At 42.6% G+C, this 19,518-nt stretch overlaps 1 protein-coding gene across 1 annotated transcript in view; it reads right to left on the reverse strand.

Annotated features, from left to right (window-relative positions):
• ADCY1 (adenylate cyclase 1) overlaps positions 1-19,518 on the reverse strand; it is a 424,494-nt gene that overhangs the window by 93,118 nt on the left and 311,858 nt on the right. The window contains exons 12-14 of the mRNA XM_038760089.1: positions 10,929-11,018; positions 7,427-7,683; positions 440-566 (exon numbers count right to left, since the gene is read on the reverse strand). Of these exons, the coding sequence (XP_038616017.1) occupies positions 440-566; positions 7,427-7,683; positions 10,929-11,018 (474 nt within the window). The remainder of the gene's footprint in view (positions 1-439; positions 567-7,426; positions 7,684-10,928; positions 11,019-19,518) is intronic.

The following is a 19,518-nucleotide window of genomic DNA, read 5'->3' on the forward strand; positions in this document are numbered from 1 at the left end:
TCTCTCAACTACTTGGTGTCAGAATTCATTCATTCGTATTTACTGAGCACTTACTGTGTGCAGAGCACTGTACTAAGCGCTTGGTAAAGTACAATATAAACAGACACATAACAATACTCATCATTCTTTGCAGGTTTAAAATGTTTTTCAATAATGGAGCTGAACGCAGTTCACATTGGTAGAAAATAGAGTCAATATCTAATAGCAAAATTTGTCCCACCATTTAAAAACAGAACGCATTCGTGTATAGCAAGAAGCAAATACTCGTGACACGGTCTAATTTTTGAACTTCTCAACATTACAGAATGACACATATGCTGGCTCAAATGGATTTGGGGGAATATACCCATCACCCTTAATGAATTATGGCCCAAATGAAGAAACCACATGCACACCCCTCATTAGCCCGTTTTAACAAAAAAGAAAAGGTCCGTCTTGCCTGCACAGCCCAGAGGTAGTCCAGACGTAACTTCAAGTCGACTTGCCGGGAATGGAGAACCAGAGCCCAGGAAAACAGCAAAATAGCTAAAATAGGTTCATAGCCATGCATGTAATTGGAGCTTTCCCTTGAAAAGAAAAAAGGAGGGAGGAACACCAACAGAAAAGCCCAAATTAGTTCTGGTTTTGAAGGTAGAAGACGTTTTTAATGTGCATTGTAGATGCAAGAGACAGGTAATGCTGTCCCCTAAGAAACCTCAAGTTCAATGGACTGAGAGAAAGAGACCTCTTTAAATGGAGATATAAATCTGGTGAAGTGGAAATAAGTCTGCAAGGTTAATGGTGAGGAAATCTGTAGTCTCCCTCTTGCTAGAATGGACAATTTCCCCTTATCAGCAACCTGGCCCAAATTTCCTGTCGGCCTTAATTTCGTTCAGCAGAGGCTTTTGTCCTTTTGATTAGACGACGACAGTGCTCTGCACGCATTAAGCGCTCAATAAACGCGATGGAATGAAACTACAGTTTCAGAGGTCAATAGGGGAAAGTTAGCCCAAAGTCAGGGGCAGAGGGGAAGTGTGGGAATCCTTTCCCAAAATAGAGGCTATAAGGGTCCCAAATAGTCCTCTGTTCAGAGCGCTAAGAACAGTGCTTTGCACATAGTAAACGCTTAATAAATGCCATCATTATTATTATTATTATTATCGACGCAAGTGAAATCTCAATATCGTACACAGTCATCATCCAAAATTTATATCACTCTTGTACTTTGATTGACTGATATAAAGTTTACCTTGATAGAGAACTTCCCTTACTTTCCCTCTAAAGTATTTGTCTTCCCTTCCCTTTTATATATGACAGACCGCCATTCTCCCCACCTTCAAAGCCTTATTAAAATCATATTTCCTCCGAGAGGCCTTCCCCAACTAAGCCCCAGAGGGACAACCAGCACAGGGGGGTGGATTTGAGAAGCAGCGTGGCTCCGTGGAAACAGCTCAGGTTTGGGAGTCGGGGGTCATGGGTTCTAATCCCGCCTCCGCCACCCGTCAGCTGTGTGACTTTGGGCAAGTCGCTTCACTTCTCTGAGCCTCAGTTACTTCATCTGTAATATGGGGATTAAGACTGTGAGCCCCACGTGGGACAACCTGATCACCTTGTATCCCCCTTGGTGCTTAGAAAAGTGCTTAGCACATAGTAAGCGCTTCCCATCCTCTAAGTGTGGGAGTCCCTCAAGGCCCACCTCTGGGCTCCCTTCTATTCTCCATCTTCATCCACTCCCTTAGAGAACTAATCCGGTCGGTCAATCGGATTTATTGGGCACACACTGTGTGCAGAGCACTGTACTAAACACTTGGGACAACAGACATATTCCCTGTCCCCTCCCATGGTTTCAACAACCATCTCTCTTCCTCCCTTCAAACCCCTACGGAGGGCTCACCTCCTCCAGGAGGCCTTGCCAGACGGAGCCCCCTTTTTCCTCTCCTCCTTCCCCTCCCCACAGCACTTGTATATATTTGTACAGATTTATTACTCTATTTATTTTACTTGTACATATTTACTATTCTATTAATTTTTTTAATGACATGCATATAGCTATAATTCTATCTGTTCGGACGACTTGACACCTGTCCACATGTTTTGTTGTCTGTCTCCCCCTTCTAGACAGTGAGCCCGTTACTGGGTAGGGACCGTCTCTATATGTCGCTGACTTTTTTACTTCCCAAGCGTTTAGTACAGTGCTCTGCACGCGGTAAGCGCTCAATAAATACGATTGAATGAATGAATGAATCTCTATGCAGATTATTTCCCAATCTACATCTCCATCCCTGATCCCTCTCCTTCTCTGCAGTCACATATTTCCTCCTGCCTTCAGGACATCTCTATTTGGAACCCGATTTCCTTGTATCTACCCTAGCACTCAGAACAGTGCTTGGCACATAGTAAGCACTTAACGAATACCATCATCATTATTTTTATTATTATTATGTCCTGCTGACACCTCAAACTAGACATGTCCAAAACAGAACTCCTCATATTCCTCCCCCAAACCCCATCCTCCCCTGATTTTCCCCTCACTGTACACAGCACCACTATCCTTCCTGTCGCACAAACCCATAATTCTGGGGTTACCCTCAAGTCAACTGCCTCAGCCAACCCACAAATTCAATTTGTCACCAAATCCTGTTGGCTCACCCTTCACACCATCGCTCAAATTCATCCTTTCCTCTCCATCCAAACTGCCACCATGTTAATCCGAGCATTCATCCTAACCTGTCTTGATTACCACGTGTGGTAATGAGCTGGACTGTGAGCCCGCTGTTGGGTAGGGACCGTCTCTATATGCTTCCGACTTGTACTTCCCAAGCGCTTGGTACAGTGCTCTGCACACAGTAAGCGCTCGATCAATACGATTGACTGAATGAATGAATGAGGCTCTTGGCTGACCTCCCTGCCTCTGTCTCTCCCCATTCTGCTACTCGTATCATTTATCTACAAAATTGCTTAGTACAGTGCTCTGCACACAGTAAGCGCTCAATAAATACGATTGAATGAATGATCGAAAACCGTTCATTCCGTTTCCCCACCCCTCAAGAAACAACAGTGGTTGCCCATTCACCTTTGTGTAAAAAAGAAACTCCTTAATCTTGCGTTCAAAGTACTCATTCACCCCCCATTTTTCCCCTCCTCCTCCCCATCCCCTCCGCCCTCCCTCCTTCCCCTCCCCACAGCACCTGTATATATATTTGTACAGATTTACTACTCTTTTTATTTTACTTGTACATATTTACTATTCTATTGATTTTGTTAATGATGTCCATTTAGCTTTAATTCTATTTGTTCTGACGACTTGACACCTGTCCACATGTTCTGTTTTGTCGTTTGTCTCCCCCTTCTAGACCGTGAGCCTGTTGTTGGGTAGGGACCGTCTCTATATGTTGCCGACTTGTACTTCCTAAGCACTTAGTACAGTGCTCTGCACACAGTAAGCGCTCAATAAATACGACTGAATGAATGAATGACGGTGGAGGAAGGCCCAAGCCAATTGTTTCCTGCATGTCTTAGGTGTTCCATACACTCCTGCAATTGACACACATAAACAGCAAAGCAGCGTGGCTCAGTGGAAAAGAGCCCGGGCTTTGCAGTCAGAGGTCATGGGTTCAAATCCCAGCTCCGCCACTTGTCCGCTGTGTGACTTTGGGCAAGTCACTTCACTTCTCTGGGCCTCAGTTACCTCAGTTGTAAAATGGGGATTAAGACTGTGAGCACCCCGTGGGACAATCTGATCACCTTGTAACCTCCCCAGCGCTTAGAACAGTGCTTTGCAGATAGTAAGCACTTAATAAAATGCCATGAACAGGCAAAATTAAAAACCACGCAGCATGGTGATCTACTGGAAAGGTCACGGGCCTCGAAAAACGGGGACCTGGATTCTAATCCCACCACTGCCACTTGTCTGCTGTTCCACCTCCGGCAAGTCACTTAACTTTCCTCGGCCTCTTCACCTCATCTGTAAAATGGTCAACAAATCCTCCTCCATCCAATTGGGCCTGAGCCTCGTGCGGTACAGGGATTATGTCTAGTCTGATTACCGCACATCTACAGCGTGGCTCAGCGGAAAGAGCCCGGGCTTGGGAGTCAGAGGTCATGGGTTCAAATCCCGGCCCCGCCACTTGTCAGCTGGGTGACTTTGGGCAAGTTACTTCACTTCTCTGGGCCTCGGTGACCTCATCTGGAAAATGGGGATGAAGACTGGGAGCCCCATGTGGGACAACCTGATCACCTTGTAACCTCCCCAGCACTTAGAACAGTGCCTTGCACACAGTAAACGCTTAACAAATGCCATTATTATTATTATTATTATTATTATTACTTCAGGGCTTAGTATGATTCTTTCATTCAACCGTATTTATTGAGTGCTTACTGTGTGCAGTGCACTGTACTAAGCGCTTGGGAAGTTCAAGATTCTTGGCATATAGTAAGCATTTAATACCATCAGATCCTATAACTCTCAGGAACCCACTGCATTTGGAATGTGGAATGGCCTGAAGTTATGAAAAAATTAAACACAAAAGCATTTAGGCATACAACACACACATACACACATCTTGTGTGTCCCACTTCATCCCACAGCATGGCTCAGTGGAAAGAGCCCGGGCTTGGGAGCCAGAGGTCACGGGTTCAAATCCCGGCTCCGCCGCTTGTCAGCCGTGTGACTTTGGGCAAGTCGCTTGACTTCTCTGGGCCTCAGTTACCTCATCTGGAAAAGGGGGATTAAGATTGTGAACCCCACGTGGGACAACCTGATCACCTTCGCTTAGACCAGCACTTGGCACATAGTAAGTGCTTAACAAATGCCATTATTATTATTATTCTTATTATTCATTCTCAGTTTCTTTCATGGGCTCTTCCTCTGCCTCCCACCCCCTAAATGTGGGAGTCCCCCCAGGTTCAGTTTGGGGTCTCCTTCTATCCTCCGTCTACACCCACTCCCTTGGCGAACACATTCGCTCCCATGTTTGAAACTACCATTTCTATGCAGAAGACTCCCCAATCTACATCTCCAGACCTGATCTCACTCCCTCTCTAAAATCCCATATTTCCTCCGGCCTTCAGAACGTCTCTGCTTGAATGTCCGACTGACACCTCCAGCTAAACATCTTCTAAACTGAATTCCTTATGTTCCCACCAAAACCCTGTCCTCCCCCCGACTTTCCCATCACTGTCGACATTCTCCCTATCTCACAACTCATTCATTCGTATTTATTACTCTATTTATTTAGTTTACTTGTACATATCTATTCTTTTTATTTTATTTTGTTAAGATGTTTTGTTTTGTTCTCTGTCTCCCCCTTCTAGACTGTGAGCCCACTGTTAGGTAGGGACCGTCTCTAGATGTTGCCAACTTGGACTTCCCAAGCGCTTAGTACAGTGCTCTGCACACAGTAAGCGCTCAATAAATATGATTGATTGATTAATTCATTCATTCAATCGTATTTATTGAGCGCTTACTGTATGCAGAGCACTGTACTAAGCGCTTGGGAAGTACAACTCCATAAGCTATGCACTTTCCTTGCCTCATCTCTCATTCATTCTCATTCATTCTGGGGATTAAGACTGTGAGCCCCAAGTGGGACAACCTGATCACCTTGCATCCCCCCCAGCACTTAGAACAGTGCTTTGCACATAGTAAGTGCTTAACAGATACCACTATTATTATTATTATTATTATTATTATTATTATTATTATTTTTCAATCCACACATTCAACCTGTCAACAAATCCTGTAGTTCAACCTTCACAACTTGGCTAAAATCTACCCTTTCCCCTCCAAAGAAATCGGTACCACCTTAATCCAACCCACTGTGATTACTACATGAGATTCCTTGCTGACTCGACTTGACCTCCCTGCCGCCCATTTCTCCCACTTCAGTCCATCCTCCACTCTGCTGGCCGGATGATTTTTCTACAGAACGGTTCAGTCCGTGTTTCCCCACTCCAGACACTCCAGTGGTTGCCCATCCAGCAGCGTGGTTCAGTGGGAAGATCCCGGGCTTTGGAGTCAGAGGTGACGGGTTCAAATCCCGGCTCTGCCACTTGTCAGCTGTGTGACTTTGGGCAAGTCACTTAACCCCTCTGTGCCTCAGTTCCCTCATCTGTCACATGGGAGTTAAGAGTGTGAGCCCACCGTGGGACAGCCTGATCACCTTGTATCCTCTCCAGCGCTTAGAACAGTGCTTTTTGCACATAGTAAGCACTTAATAAATGCCATTATTATTATTATTATTACATCAAACAGAAACTCCTTACCACTCTCTTTAAAGCACTCAATCACCTCACCCTCTCACCTTTTACCTGACTGATTTTCTACTCCAATCCTGCCCTCACACTTCACTACTCTACTGCCAATCTACTCACTGTACCTCAATCTTTTCTATCTCACCATGATTCCTCCCCCAGATCCTGCCTCTAGCCTGAAATTCCCTCCTCCTTCAAACCTGAAAGATGATCACATAACCCATGTTCAAAACCTTATTCAGCCGTATTTATTTATTGAGCGCCTACTGTGTGCAGAGCACTGTACTAAGCGCTTGGGAAGTCCAAGTTGGCAACATAAAGAGACGGTCCCTACCCAACAGTGGGCTCACAGTCTAGAAGAACCTTATTGAAAGCACTTTTCCTCCAAGAAGGTGTCCCCCACTAAGCCCTCATTTCCTCTTCTCCCACTTCTTTCTGCTTCACGCTTACTCTCGGATTTCTCCCCTTTATTCTCCCCAACCTGAAACCTACAGAACTTTTGTAGACATCCATTATTTCATTCATTCATTCATTCATTCATTCATTCATTCAATCGTATTTATTGAGCGCTTACTGTGTGCAGAGCACTGTACGAAGCGCTTGGGAAGTACAGATTGGCAACATATAGAGACGGCCCCTACCCAACAACGGGCTCACAGTCTAGAAAGGGGAGACAGGCCACAATACAAAACCAGTAGACGGGTGTCAATACCATCAGAATAAATTGAATTATAGCTATATACTCATCATTAATCAAATAAATAGAATGATAAATACGGACGAATATACACAGGTGCTGTAGGGAGAGGAAATGGGATGGGGAGGGGAGGAGGAGGAGAGGAAAAGGGGTGGGGGGCTCAGTTTGGGAAGGCCTCCTGGAGGAGGTGAGCTCTCAGTAGGGATTTGAAAGGAGGAAGAGAGCTAGTTTGGCGGATGTGCGGAGGGAGGGCATTCCGGGCCAGGGGGAGGACATGCACACAGGAAGCACTCAATAATGGTTGATCATGGAAAACATTTCCGGAAAAAAGGTACGTTTCAGGTTACTAAGGTGGAGAAGAATTGCCAACAAAGGTATGGTCTTAATGGCTGCATATTTTCTTAATGGCTGCACCTACAGTTGAACTGAACCATCCAACAACCCCCTGCCATTCAATGAAATAGAGCACTAATGACGAATTCCACAGAGCACACTTACCCCAGCGCTTTTCTCAACCCGCTGAGTTCCAGAACGAGTATGGACAAAATTGTAAAGCAAAACAGAAGGATCATTTTGGGCAGCGAAGAGACCCGAAGGAATATTGCCAGGGTCAAAGTCCCCACAACACAGGAGAGGAAGGCGTAATGAACAGTATTGCAGGGAAGCTCATTCATTGTTTCATTTTTGCCTTCCGGGGAAATGATAACTATGGAAGTGCTGGAATTCCTATTCCAAACCGAAGGCATACAACCCACCTGGAGAAAGAGAGAACACTTTTAAGCACACAACAGCCAAATACAGTTAGATTACCTCATTTCTAATAATATGGTTCATAATAATGGTGATGATAATGATAATGATAATAATAATAATAATAATGCAAGTTGCAGAGATCAGAACCCAGGCCCTCTGGCTCCCATTTGGAAATGGGAAATGCTATTCCCACTTCGAATTCCCATTTCACCACATGGCTTCTGTAATACCACTGATTTACATGTTTTATTTTGTTGTCTGTCTCCCCCTTCTAGACTGTGAGCCCGTTGTTGGGTAGGGACCATCTCCATATGCTGCCAACTTGTACTTCCCAAGTGCTTAGCACAGTGCTCTGCTCACAGTAAGCGCTCAATAAATACGACTGAATGAATGAATGAATAAATGATTAATACCATGGCTTCTTGATACTAGTCTCCACATAGCTTCCTTTATAATTGCAACTGGAGTTTCACATTTGAGATGCGACAGTAAGGCCTTAGCCCATTACAAAGAATTTATTATTATTTCAAAGACTACATGACTTGAAGCAGACAGGGATTTTGCTACTAAATACTCTCAAAATGCCTCTTGAAAATGATAGCCCAGCACTCAAACTCACTCCCAAAAATGCCATCTCCGCATATAAAATAAATCCAATTGCAGAGAAGCAGCATGGCTCAGTGGGAAGAGCCCGGGCTTTGGAGTCAGAGGCACTGGGTTCAAATCCCAGCTCCACCATTTGTCAGCTGTGTGACTTTGGGCAAGTCACTTCACTTCTCTGGGCCTCAGTTACCTCATCTGGAAAATGGGGATGAAGACTGTGAGCCCCATGTGGGACAACCTGATCACCTTGTAACCTCCCCACTGCTTAGAACAGTGCTTTGCACATAGTAAGTGCTTAATAAATGCCATTATCATTATTATTATTATTGTTATTATTATCCAATTGCAGAGAAGCAGCGTGGTTCAGTGGATAGAGCCCGGGCTTGGGAGTCAGATTCTAAAACTGGCTCCACCACATGTCTGCTGTGTGACCTTGAGCCAGTCACTTCACTTCTCTGGGCCTCAGTTCCCTCATCTGGAAAATGGGGATTAAGACTGTGAGCCCCATGTGGGACAACCTCATTACCTTGTATCCCCCCAGCGCTTAGAACACTGCTTGGCACATAGTAAGCGCTTAACAAATGCCATCATTATTATTCTAATTCCAGCTCCGTGACTTGCCTGCTGTGAGACCGTGGGCAATGCATTTAACTTCTCTGTGCCTCATCTTCCTCATTTACCAATATGGCTACCAACTCTTTTGTAGTATACTCTCCCAGGTGCTTAGTACAGTGCTCTGCACACAGTAAGCACTCAATAAATACGACTGAATGAATGAATGAATACCGCTGATTGTAAATTGAGGAAGTTAAAAGTCTGGAATCATTGGTGGGAGCAATCGACATGGAGGTCAAAGAGGGTGAAGATATAGTGTTGCTGAGGAAAGGGAAGGACAGAAGGGCTAGAAAAGGAGAAGATTAATTTGAAATGGATGAATCAAATTATGCATTGACATATGTACATTAAAATGAATTCAAAATGATTCATAATTAGTACAAACTGACACAGATTTGATCATTCGCTTTAGTTTTAGTTTAGTTTTTACTGCTTTTTCATATGTTTATGTTGTTTTAGACCTTTTGGATCTTAGGAATTGAGCACATTGATATATATTGTATTTTCTACTACTACTACTAATAAGAATGATGGCATTTACTAAGCGCTTACTACGTGCAAAGCACTGTTCTAAGCTCTGGGGAGGTTACAAGGTGATCAGGTTGTCCCATGGGGGGCTCACGGTTTTAATCCCCATTTTACAGATGAGGTAACTGAGGCCCAGAGAAGTTAAGTGACTTGCCCAAGGTCACACAGCTGGCAGTTGGTGGAGCCAGGATTTGAACCCATGACCTTGACTCCAAAGCCCGGGTCTTTCCACTGAGCCACGCTTCTTTTCTGGTACTACTACTTCTACTACTACTAATAACAATGGCATTTATTAAGTGCTTACTATGTGCAAAGCACTGTTCTAAGCGCTGGGCAGGTTACAAGGTGATCAGGTTGTCCTACGGGGGGCTCACGGTTTTAATCCCTATTTTCCAGACAAGGTAACTGAGGCCCAGAAAAGTTAAGTGACTTGCCCAAAGTCACACAGCTGACAGTTGGTGGAGCCAGGATTTGAATCCATGACCTTGACTCCAAAGCCCGGGCTCTTTCCACTGAGCCATGCTGCTTCTCTTGTACTACTACTACTTCTACTACTACTACTACTACTAATGGCATTTATTAAGCGCTTACTATGTGCAAAGCACTGTTCTAAGCACTGGGGGGGTTACAAGGTGATCAGGTTGTCCTACGGGGGGCTCACGGTTTTAATCCCCATTTTCCAGACAAGGTAACTGAGGCCCAGAGAAGTTAAGTGACTTGCCCAAAGTCACACAGCTGACAATTGGCGGAGCCCGGATTTGAACCCGTGACCTCTGACTCCAAAGCCCGGGCTCTTTCCACTGAACCACGCTGCTTCTCTAGAAACTAGAAACCATACTTCAATTAGCATCCTTTCTCCTAACACCATACTTTCATGGTCCCAGTTAAGAGGGCTAATCCAGGTACAGCAGTATGTAGAATCCATGGCAAGGACAGCTGTGTTCCAAGGCACTGTTCAGTGAAGGAGAAGATGAGCTGGGAATAAAATATATGTTTCCCAATGGCTAGAATTTTTTAGTAAAGGATCCAGCTCTCTAAACTGTCCACATTATCACCAGTATATGCCAAATTTTGGCCAGCTTATGTAACATCATCACAGTGCCATCAACATCACAGATAAATCCCTGCCTTGCCATGTATTCCCACTTGTTCATTGCTAAGGATTGAAAGCCATTTCAACACACCAGGGAACATTCTGCAGTCATGAACTGCTGGTATAAAAAAGCCTCAACTATAGGGGAATCACATAAAGGCTTGAAGCTAATCAGGTATTTTCCTCATATTTGAAATTCCTTTCAATATCTAATATTCACTCAGTATGAAAATGAAGGGGTGATCCCCCAAAAGAGAGGGGACATAACTGACTGAACTGTCTTCAGAAGGGAGAGTTAAGGAGCGACTGGCTTAGAACGAAAGCGAGCAACCAATTCACAGTAAACCACTTATAACAATGGATGTGATTTTTTTTTTTACTTTGGGTTTTACCACTTGAAGTACTCACCACACATCCTTGAGCCAAGGAATAAATTAGGATCACAATAAAAATACACAAAGTGGTACGGATTTGAATCGTCAGGCATCCTGGAAAACACTAAAAAGAACATGGAAACATATATGTTTGACTTGAGCGTTACATTTTCTAAAAGAAGGACAAACCACAGGTTACTGAACTAGTGCATTTTCCTTATCTCTGGGATCCCTAGTAACTTCATCATCCTTCCGTTTAGAATAGACGCTAAGGAAAACCTTCCAGTCTTTCTCCTCTGAGCTTAGCCACACTTTTCCCAGGAAGGATAATGGCTGATAGTATTGGCTTGAGTGCGGAAGGGGAGAAGCCCAAATAGAACAAGGGTACGGAGCATAGCAAAGATCAGTTCTTTCCTGGGGTCCTCTTCAAACATCCCCCTCACCCCCAGCCCCTCCCCACACACAAACACAAATACACACACACACATAAATCCTTATTCTTCTGATTTTATTCTAAGTTATTCTGGGTGTTTAACTGAGCATGATTTCAATCACTTGATATTCCCCCCACCCTCAACCGCACAGCACTCCCCCACACGCTCCCATTTCCTTTATCGATATTGTATTTTAACGTTTGATCTCCCCCTCTAGACTGTAAGCTCCTTGTAGGAGGGGATCATGTCTTCCCACTCCAGGGTACTAAACTCTCTCTAGCACTTAGTATAGTGTTCTTCACACAGTAAGTGCTCAGTAAGCACCATTGATTGATATCCACCTCTTCCAAAAACCAAAATAGGTATATCAGTAGGACGCCTTGAAATATGGGGTGCTCTCACTTATCTACTGAAAGTGTATTAAAGAAAAACCATGAATAAGGAAAATCCACGGGTAATCCACAAAACAAATTTTAGACATCACTTTCAAAATTATTTCCTAAAAAAACCTCTTTCCGGGACTGCTAGCACGGCAAAGCAAAATCAGAGGCTTTATCATTCATGTACCTCCTTTCCTTGAGAGGGAGGTTTCCATGAAGAAGACTCGTTCAGACGAGAAACGAATAAAAGTCAGGCTAAAAAAATAACTCACTAACCCAAAAATCAGTCTCTTTAATCTAGATTGGACCCTAAATTGGATTACATCTTTCATGCCTGTTTAGATCTCTGAGAAAAATCAGTCTCTTTAATCTAGATTGGACCCTAGTTGGATTACATCTTTTGTGCCTGTTTAGATCTCTGAGAAAAAAAGAAAAAAAGTTATATATCACACATATTTCTGGAAATGATTTTTTTGAAACAGCTGACAAACGGCTGATGTTGTGGATGATTTCATCTGTCTGAGTTTGAAATGCTTTTAATCAGATCCTCTCTTGTAGGGGTAACTGTGACTCATTATGAAAATTGCGTAGAAACAATAGTGTTTTGAAATTTAAATGCCTTTAGTAAAAGAACTACCTTGCAGATTTCTTTTTCCCTTGGCATTCTTGAACAATTATTTTGAAAGAGTCAAACCTCTCTCTAGGTGGTTCAGGGAATATACATTTTCAAAAAAATCTAGATAGCAAACTAATTTAATCCCCCTAGACCTAAAGAGTGTTTATGAGACGTTGTGTTCTCTGTTGCTTAAATTAGCTCACAACCATTTCACATGCTGAGATTTTAAGCAACAAAAGATAACTGCTGACTAGAGTATAAATATTTTTTACCACAAAACCTCCATGATGACTCAAAGAAAAAGGCTCTGAAACAAAGGAATTAAAAAAGCTCTTTCCCTTGTCCGCCAAGCAGACTGAAATCAGCATACAGCAACTTAATAGAATATACAGTTTTGGAGACGCTTTGAGCACATCAGGTATTCTGCAGATACTTGCATTTTATATTTAAAACTAATATCCGATTCCACTCCACTTGTTTCTCCCAAATTTATCTCAACTTCACACTGAAATTCTCCTCTCCTTCCTATGAATTTTACTTTCCCAAATGAAAACACGAGAGAATTTTGTCGTCCGAAGTTAACATATTTATGCCAAACTCTAAGAGATTTGGTGGTTAAATAAAGTAAACCCAGTGGGAGTTGAAGCGGGGAAAAGGAGAAAAGGAGCTAAAGAACCCACCAGCTATTCAGTAAGTGCTTTAAAACATTAATGTGAGATAACTCTTGGAATAGGCAAATTGATTGTGGTTTAAAGTCTCAAGAGAACAATGAAACCTGAAGGAAAAAAAAAAAAGAACAGGCAGGTAATTTACATGTAAAATGTACGCTAGCAAGCAACCTGATGTGAATTTGGCTTGTGTCTGTTCCTAACTGGATGGGTCCTTCTCACAGGGCCTGACATGCTGCTGACCCCAACTTGGAGCCTAGCCCTCTGGCTCCCAGAGGCTGGGGAGCAGTGATGAGAAGCTGGAGTCCCCGGAAGATCAAACCTAAGAAATTGTCAAGCGACTCAGTATGTAAACCTTCCCCCACCCTTGCCTAACTACAGCCGGATGCAGAATGAAGTTGGCAAGGGACGACGGTGAGAGCAAATCTGTCAGTTGTACCTTCGAAAGTCTGGAATTCACTCCTTACAAACTGCTACCAAGCACGGATCGTATCCCACCTCGACAACTGCATCAACCTTCCTGCCTCCAATCTCTCCCCTCTCCAGTCTGTGCTTTCCTCTCCTGCCCAGATCACTTTTCGGAAAAAAAATTTCAAGCACGTTTTCCCTTAGGCTTGGAATTCCCTCCACTTTCATAACCGAGAGTCCACAACTTTCCGCACCTTCCAAACCTTTCTGACACCGCCTCTCCTCCAAGAAGCCTTCGCTAAGCCCTCATTTCTCCTATTCATCCTCTCCTCTGTCACCCGTGCATTTGGCTGTATTACCCTGAAGCACTTGGATAACCTAGATACACAGTTTTTATGTACGTATCCTTACTCTCTATTATTTCCCCCATCTGTACTTTAATCTCGTAACTATCTCCCCTACAGACTGTTGGCTCTTTGTTGGCAGAAATCATGCCTCCCGACTCTTTTATAATGTATTTTCCCAAGAGCTTAGTACAGTGTTCTGCACACAGTAAGCACTTGGGAATATAAAGCCAGGTTATGGTGGTCATGGTGACCCAGCTGTCACTAATAGTAATAGCAATGATAGCAGTTATTAAGTGCTTACTATGTGCAAAGCACTGTTCTAAGCGCTGGGGAGGTTCCAAGGCGATGAGGTTGTCCCATGGGGGGCTCACAGTCTTAATCCCCATTTTCCAGATGAGGGAACGGAGGCCCAGAGAAGTGAAGTGACTTGCCCAAAGTCACCCAGCTGACACGTGGCGGAGCCGGTATTTGAACCCATGACCTCTGACTCCTAAAGCCCGGGCTCTTTCCAGTGAGCCACGCTGCTTCTCTTCAAGCTGCTTCACTAATATGAATTAAATCCCTATAAGTGACTGGAAGTACTCTCAGGGTGAGGTTTTACAAATCCTCAGCTCCATCAGCAATTAGTGCATGATGTATCTCTGGATTGACTAAAAATAGAAGAAACGGGTGGAGGAAACAGATTAAGAGAGAAAATACATTAGGGTGCTTCCAAAAATCCTCTTCCCCACCTTTCCACCCCTGTACGGGGGTTCCACAAGCTACAACAAAAATATTTCTCAAAAATGTGGATGTGTCAATGGCAGTATCATGGGATATGTTTTAATAATAATAATAATAATAATGGCATTTATTAAGTGCTTACTATGTGCAAAGCACTGATCTAAGCGCTGGGAAGGTTACATGGTGATCAGGTTGTCCCACGGGGGGCTCACAGTCTTAATCCCCATTTTATAGATGAGGTAACTGAGGCACAGAGAAGTTGTGACTTGCCCAGAGTCACACAGCTGACAATTGGCAGAGCCGGGATTTGAACCCATGACCTCTGACTCCAAAGCCCGGGCTCTTTCCACTGAGCCATGCTGTTTTCCGGTAGATTTACATGAAATTTGTTACCTGCCATTCCTGGACCCGTTCTGATTAGATGACCGAGCCCCATCGGTAAGCACTCCACCATTCCTCTCCTCTTTATTCCCCACCCATGTTTCACGGGCCTTTCCTGCTCCCGCTTACCCAAACTATTATTCTCCTCCTCCTCCTCCCCATTCTCCCTCCTGGCAGGCTTGGTGGTGCCCACGGACCCTAATGGAGGAGTCAGTGGACGTGCCCCCCGTCATTAATTTGAATCGAATTCCCAGCGGTGATCGAACGTGATCTCGGGGATTGGGTTTGCAAATCCTCAGCTTTGTCAGCAATTAGTGCCCGATGTATCTCTGGATTTTGCTTATCGTCTAGTGCTAAGAACCAGACCTGCACTTAAATCTTGGTTCCACTATTGAAAACCTCAAAAATCTGAGCCATTGAGAACCTAACCCTAGATTGGGATGATTGATAGGTGGAAGGAGAGGGTCTGATCCTGGATGTTTCTCTACAGCTCTTCCAGGGAACAGCAGAATCACTATTTTCCTACTCCTCATCACTGTTCACATTCTTCCAGACTCTCCTGTGGGACAGGCCATAACACAATGGGCTACGCCAGTGGAAAAAGCTCAAGTGCATATTTTGGAAGATACATCTTAGTGTTCACTCTGGCAGTCTGAGTAAAAATGAAAAGAGATTTTGTTCTCTTCAAGCTCTTTTGAGCTACAGAAATGTATGCTGATGGAGAAAGGGTCCGATGTCAAAACCAATATGTAAAAATGGAATTGATGCTCTGCATTTGCACAGTTGGATGCTAGAAACGTGTTTTGAAAGTATAACGGGAACGGAGGTGAAAATGACAACGCTACCATCTATAAAAAGAAAGGAAATAAAAGGAGACCAAATATCCCTGGCACATCGATGACTCGCAGGTGACAACTTCGATCATGTTTTAAGCCTCAAGTAAAGGATGACACTGCTGTGACCAACATTTTAAAAAGTAATCAGGAATTTGATGTAAATCTTTGCATGAAACCCTCACATTTGTTACAGAAATTAATTCTGTATCAATGAATAAGAAACCCCCACATTTGTTACAGAAATTAATTCCATATCAACGAATAAGAAACCCCCACATTTGTTACAGAAATTAATTCTGTATCAATGAATAAGAAACCCCCACATTTGTTACAGAAATTAATTCTGTATCAATGAATAAGAAACCCCCACATTTACATTTGTTACCGAAATTAATTCTGTATCAATGAACTGCAAATGTGCCAGAGTATCAAACTCGGGAAGCGATCCATCTCAAAGAGAAACTAATTTTATATTCAGACTTTATGAAGACATTTTCTAAATCACCACCTGAGCTTTTTTAACCAATAAGTTAGCAAGCAAAGCCATTCCCTTACTTTTGTGAATGGGGGAAGTGCTAAAAGCACCACGGGTACTTTTACAGTCAAATGTCAACAGGAATAATAATAATAATAATAATAATAATAATAATAATAATAATAATAACGGAATTTGTTAAGTGCTTGCTATCTGTCAAGCACTGTACTAAGCAATGAAATAGACACCCAGTAATCAGGTTGAACACAGTCTCTGTCCTATATAGGGTTCCTAGTCTAAGTAGGAGGGAGAACAGTAATTGAAGCCCCATTTTACAGGTGAGGAAACTGAGGCCCAGAGAAGTGAAATGAAGTTCGTTCAACAGGCAGGGAGTGGATCAGGTCCCCTATACTAGATAAAACAACTAAGTGGGAGGAAAATTTTAAAGCGTCACCTGGCCTGATAACCCAGCTACTCAAAGTCTATAGTTACAAGCTCTGAAATAAACACTGAAAAAAATCTAACCTTTCCCTCCCATTCTCCTGTTCCCAGTTGGATAAGAACCCAAACAATTCAAGGATTTCTTTGGAACGAAAATTCCGTGCTACTCACGTTTAATTACATGCTCGGACAAGATGATTCACATATTATTTGTGTGTGATTTATTCTCTGAGAATTGCAGAGGAGACAGAGCAATATACTAACAAATGGGGCATTGTTATAACAACTTTGTCCTTTCATCTAATTTAAATAATAAGTGCGTGATAAATGTGGTAGGATGGTTCGATACACCAGACACAGGGACTGGGTCCGACTTGATTATCTTTTCTCTTACTCCAAGTGCCTAATATAGTCAGTGGCACACAAGAAGCACTTAACAAATACCATAATTAATATGATTATTATTAATAACGGCCATCATAGCAAATTCATCCCAGAAGTTAAAAAGCACATTGAGCCGTATCAGCAGTTATTTGGCAATGAAGCAGTGTGCTCTAGTGGAAAGATCACACGTCTGGAAATCCGAGGAATTGGTTTCTAATCCCCGCTCCACCATGTGTCTGCTGTGTGACCTTGGGAAAGTCACTTAGCTTCTCTGGGCCTCAGTTTCCTTACCTGTAGGATGGGGATTAGCGCTCACTCCCTTCCTATTTATTCCGTGAGCCCAACATGGGACAGATACTGTGTCCGACCTTATCACTCTGTATAATAATAATGATGGCATTTGTTAAGCGCTTACTATGCACAAAGCACTGTTCTACCCCAGTGCTTGGCCCCAAAGGTACAGGCTTAAGAAGTACCATAAAAAAAAAGTGAGACCTGGCCTAATCATTCAAAGTCCCATTAATTCTTTGTGGTTTTGATCTGACACTGACTGATAAAATATTTGCTTTCTGGGAACGATCGCAATTTTTTTGTGCAACTGAAATATAACTAAATGGAAATTTCAGCACATTTTATTCAATTCTGACTGGATTTAGCCATCCATGGCATATGTTCTCTCCGTAGGGGAGTGGTACAAAAAGAACAGTAGCAAAATAAAACAGGTTGTCTAAGGTTTCTCAGCTAATCCGTGGACTATGACTTCAGTAATTCACCCCACTGCTAGCATAATATGGCATTCACTAGGCAACCGCAGACCTTCTTACATGGAGAAATCTGACAGTGCAGTCACATTTGCTGTGGTGTCAGGTGAAGCCCCCTGCATGAGGTTTCTTCCTGTCAAGAAAAGGGCTTCTTCCCACTTGCCCTTCTTGCCCTTTGATCTGTATCCATCAAATTTATACTAATTCTTTATGTCATTATTGTGCTTCACTGACAAAAGTCCCAGTTATGAATCGTAGAAGGGCAGCCTAGGAAATAGCTCATCAAATTCTCCTAATTAAGTGGGCAAACCAGTAGAGACCCATGCAATCAGGGAATGTCTTAATCAGTCCTCATTTATTGAGCACCGGCATATTTGCCACACAACTTCTAAATATTTCCTGTATCCTTCTTCACCTTTCATATTAAATCAAGTAAAACCTCACACAATACACTCAGGACCTGCTGCGAATTTAACAGTTTGGAATATTTTGAAACATAAGGCAATCAATCAATCAATCATATTTATTGAGCGCTTACTGTGTGCAGAGCACTGTACTAAGCGCTTGAATCGCGCTTGAATTGAAGCTAAGTCGAATGCATAACCTGCCACTAAGAACAAGACAATTTTCTTAGACGTTATCCTACGTGTGTTATGTTTTCGCTTTTGGCAGTGTTTTGTTTTATTTTTAATGGTATTTGGTAAGTGCTTACTAGGTGCTGGGCATAGAGGTAAAGTCAAGCTAATCAAATTGGACAAAGTCCACGTCCCACATGAGGCTCACAGTTTTAATCCCCATTTTACAGATGAGGTAATTGAGGCAAAGAGAAGGGAAGTGACTCCCCCAAGGTCATACAGCAGACAAGTGGCAGAGCCAGCCCTAGAATCCAGGTCTTTCCTACACCCAGGCCTGTGTTTTCTCTACCAGGCAATGCTGCTTCTCAAGTGTAAGCGCTTAGTACAGTGCCCTGCACAGAGTAAGCGCTCAATAAATACGATTGAATGAATGAATAAAGTACTGGTACATTTCTAACAGTTCTACAATTATTTGAAGTTAAAGACAATTGCTTCCACTGTGATATTTTAAATTGCTTACCAAATTATTTTCCATTTTCATTCCATACCTCAATATTGCAATATTGAAATTCACATGCAACTGCTATGAAATTAACCGTGAGACTGAACGGAAACAATGGCAGTCAGAGAAGTGCTGGACATTTAGAGAACGTTTTAGACTTCGGGGAAACTATCGGTAATTTGATATAACATTTTTTAAAAGTTTCATCCTCTGAAACTTTTATAATTCTTCTGAATTTATGAAGCCATACTGTAGTGAATGATCTTCTTTCCAGTCTATAATTCAAGACCTGGAAATAAATGAGGTACTTGGAGAGTTGCATAAACTGAAATCATATCATGCTAAGTGTTACCTTTTTAAAAAAACAACAACAAGGAATGGAACTAAGGCCTCAGGGAGAGTTTTGTCCCAGTTCACTAAGTATTTTTGCATTTGTTATTCTGGTCTAGATGCTAAATTTTGCATTAAAATTAAAACAAATTTAATTTAATCAGAGACTCACAAGGCCAGAGAAACTGTTTAAATCTATGGGTAAAATATGGAAATTAAAGGTTGATGTCAGATTTTTAAAGAAACAGTTTATATGGAACGATATGATTGTATTAAAGAAACGTATGTAGCAATTCCAATTCAGTGACCAAAAGTTTTCCTTTTTGATACATTCAATAATGCTAGAAAATGACTATTTATATT

This window comes from Tachyglossus aculeatus, chromosome 18 (genome assembly GCF_015852505.1).
Source record: "Tachyglossus aculeatus isolate mTacAcu1 chromosome 18, mTacAcu1.pri, whole genome shotgun sequence".
NCBI lineage: Eukaryota > Metazoa > Chordata > Mammalia > Monotremata > Tachyglossidae > Tachyglossus > Tachyglossus aculeatus.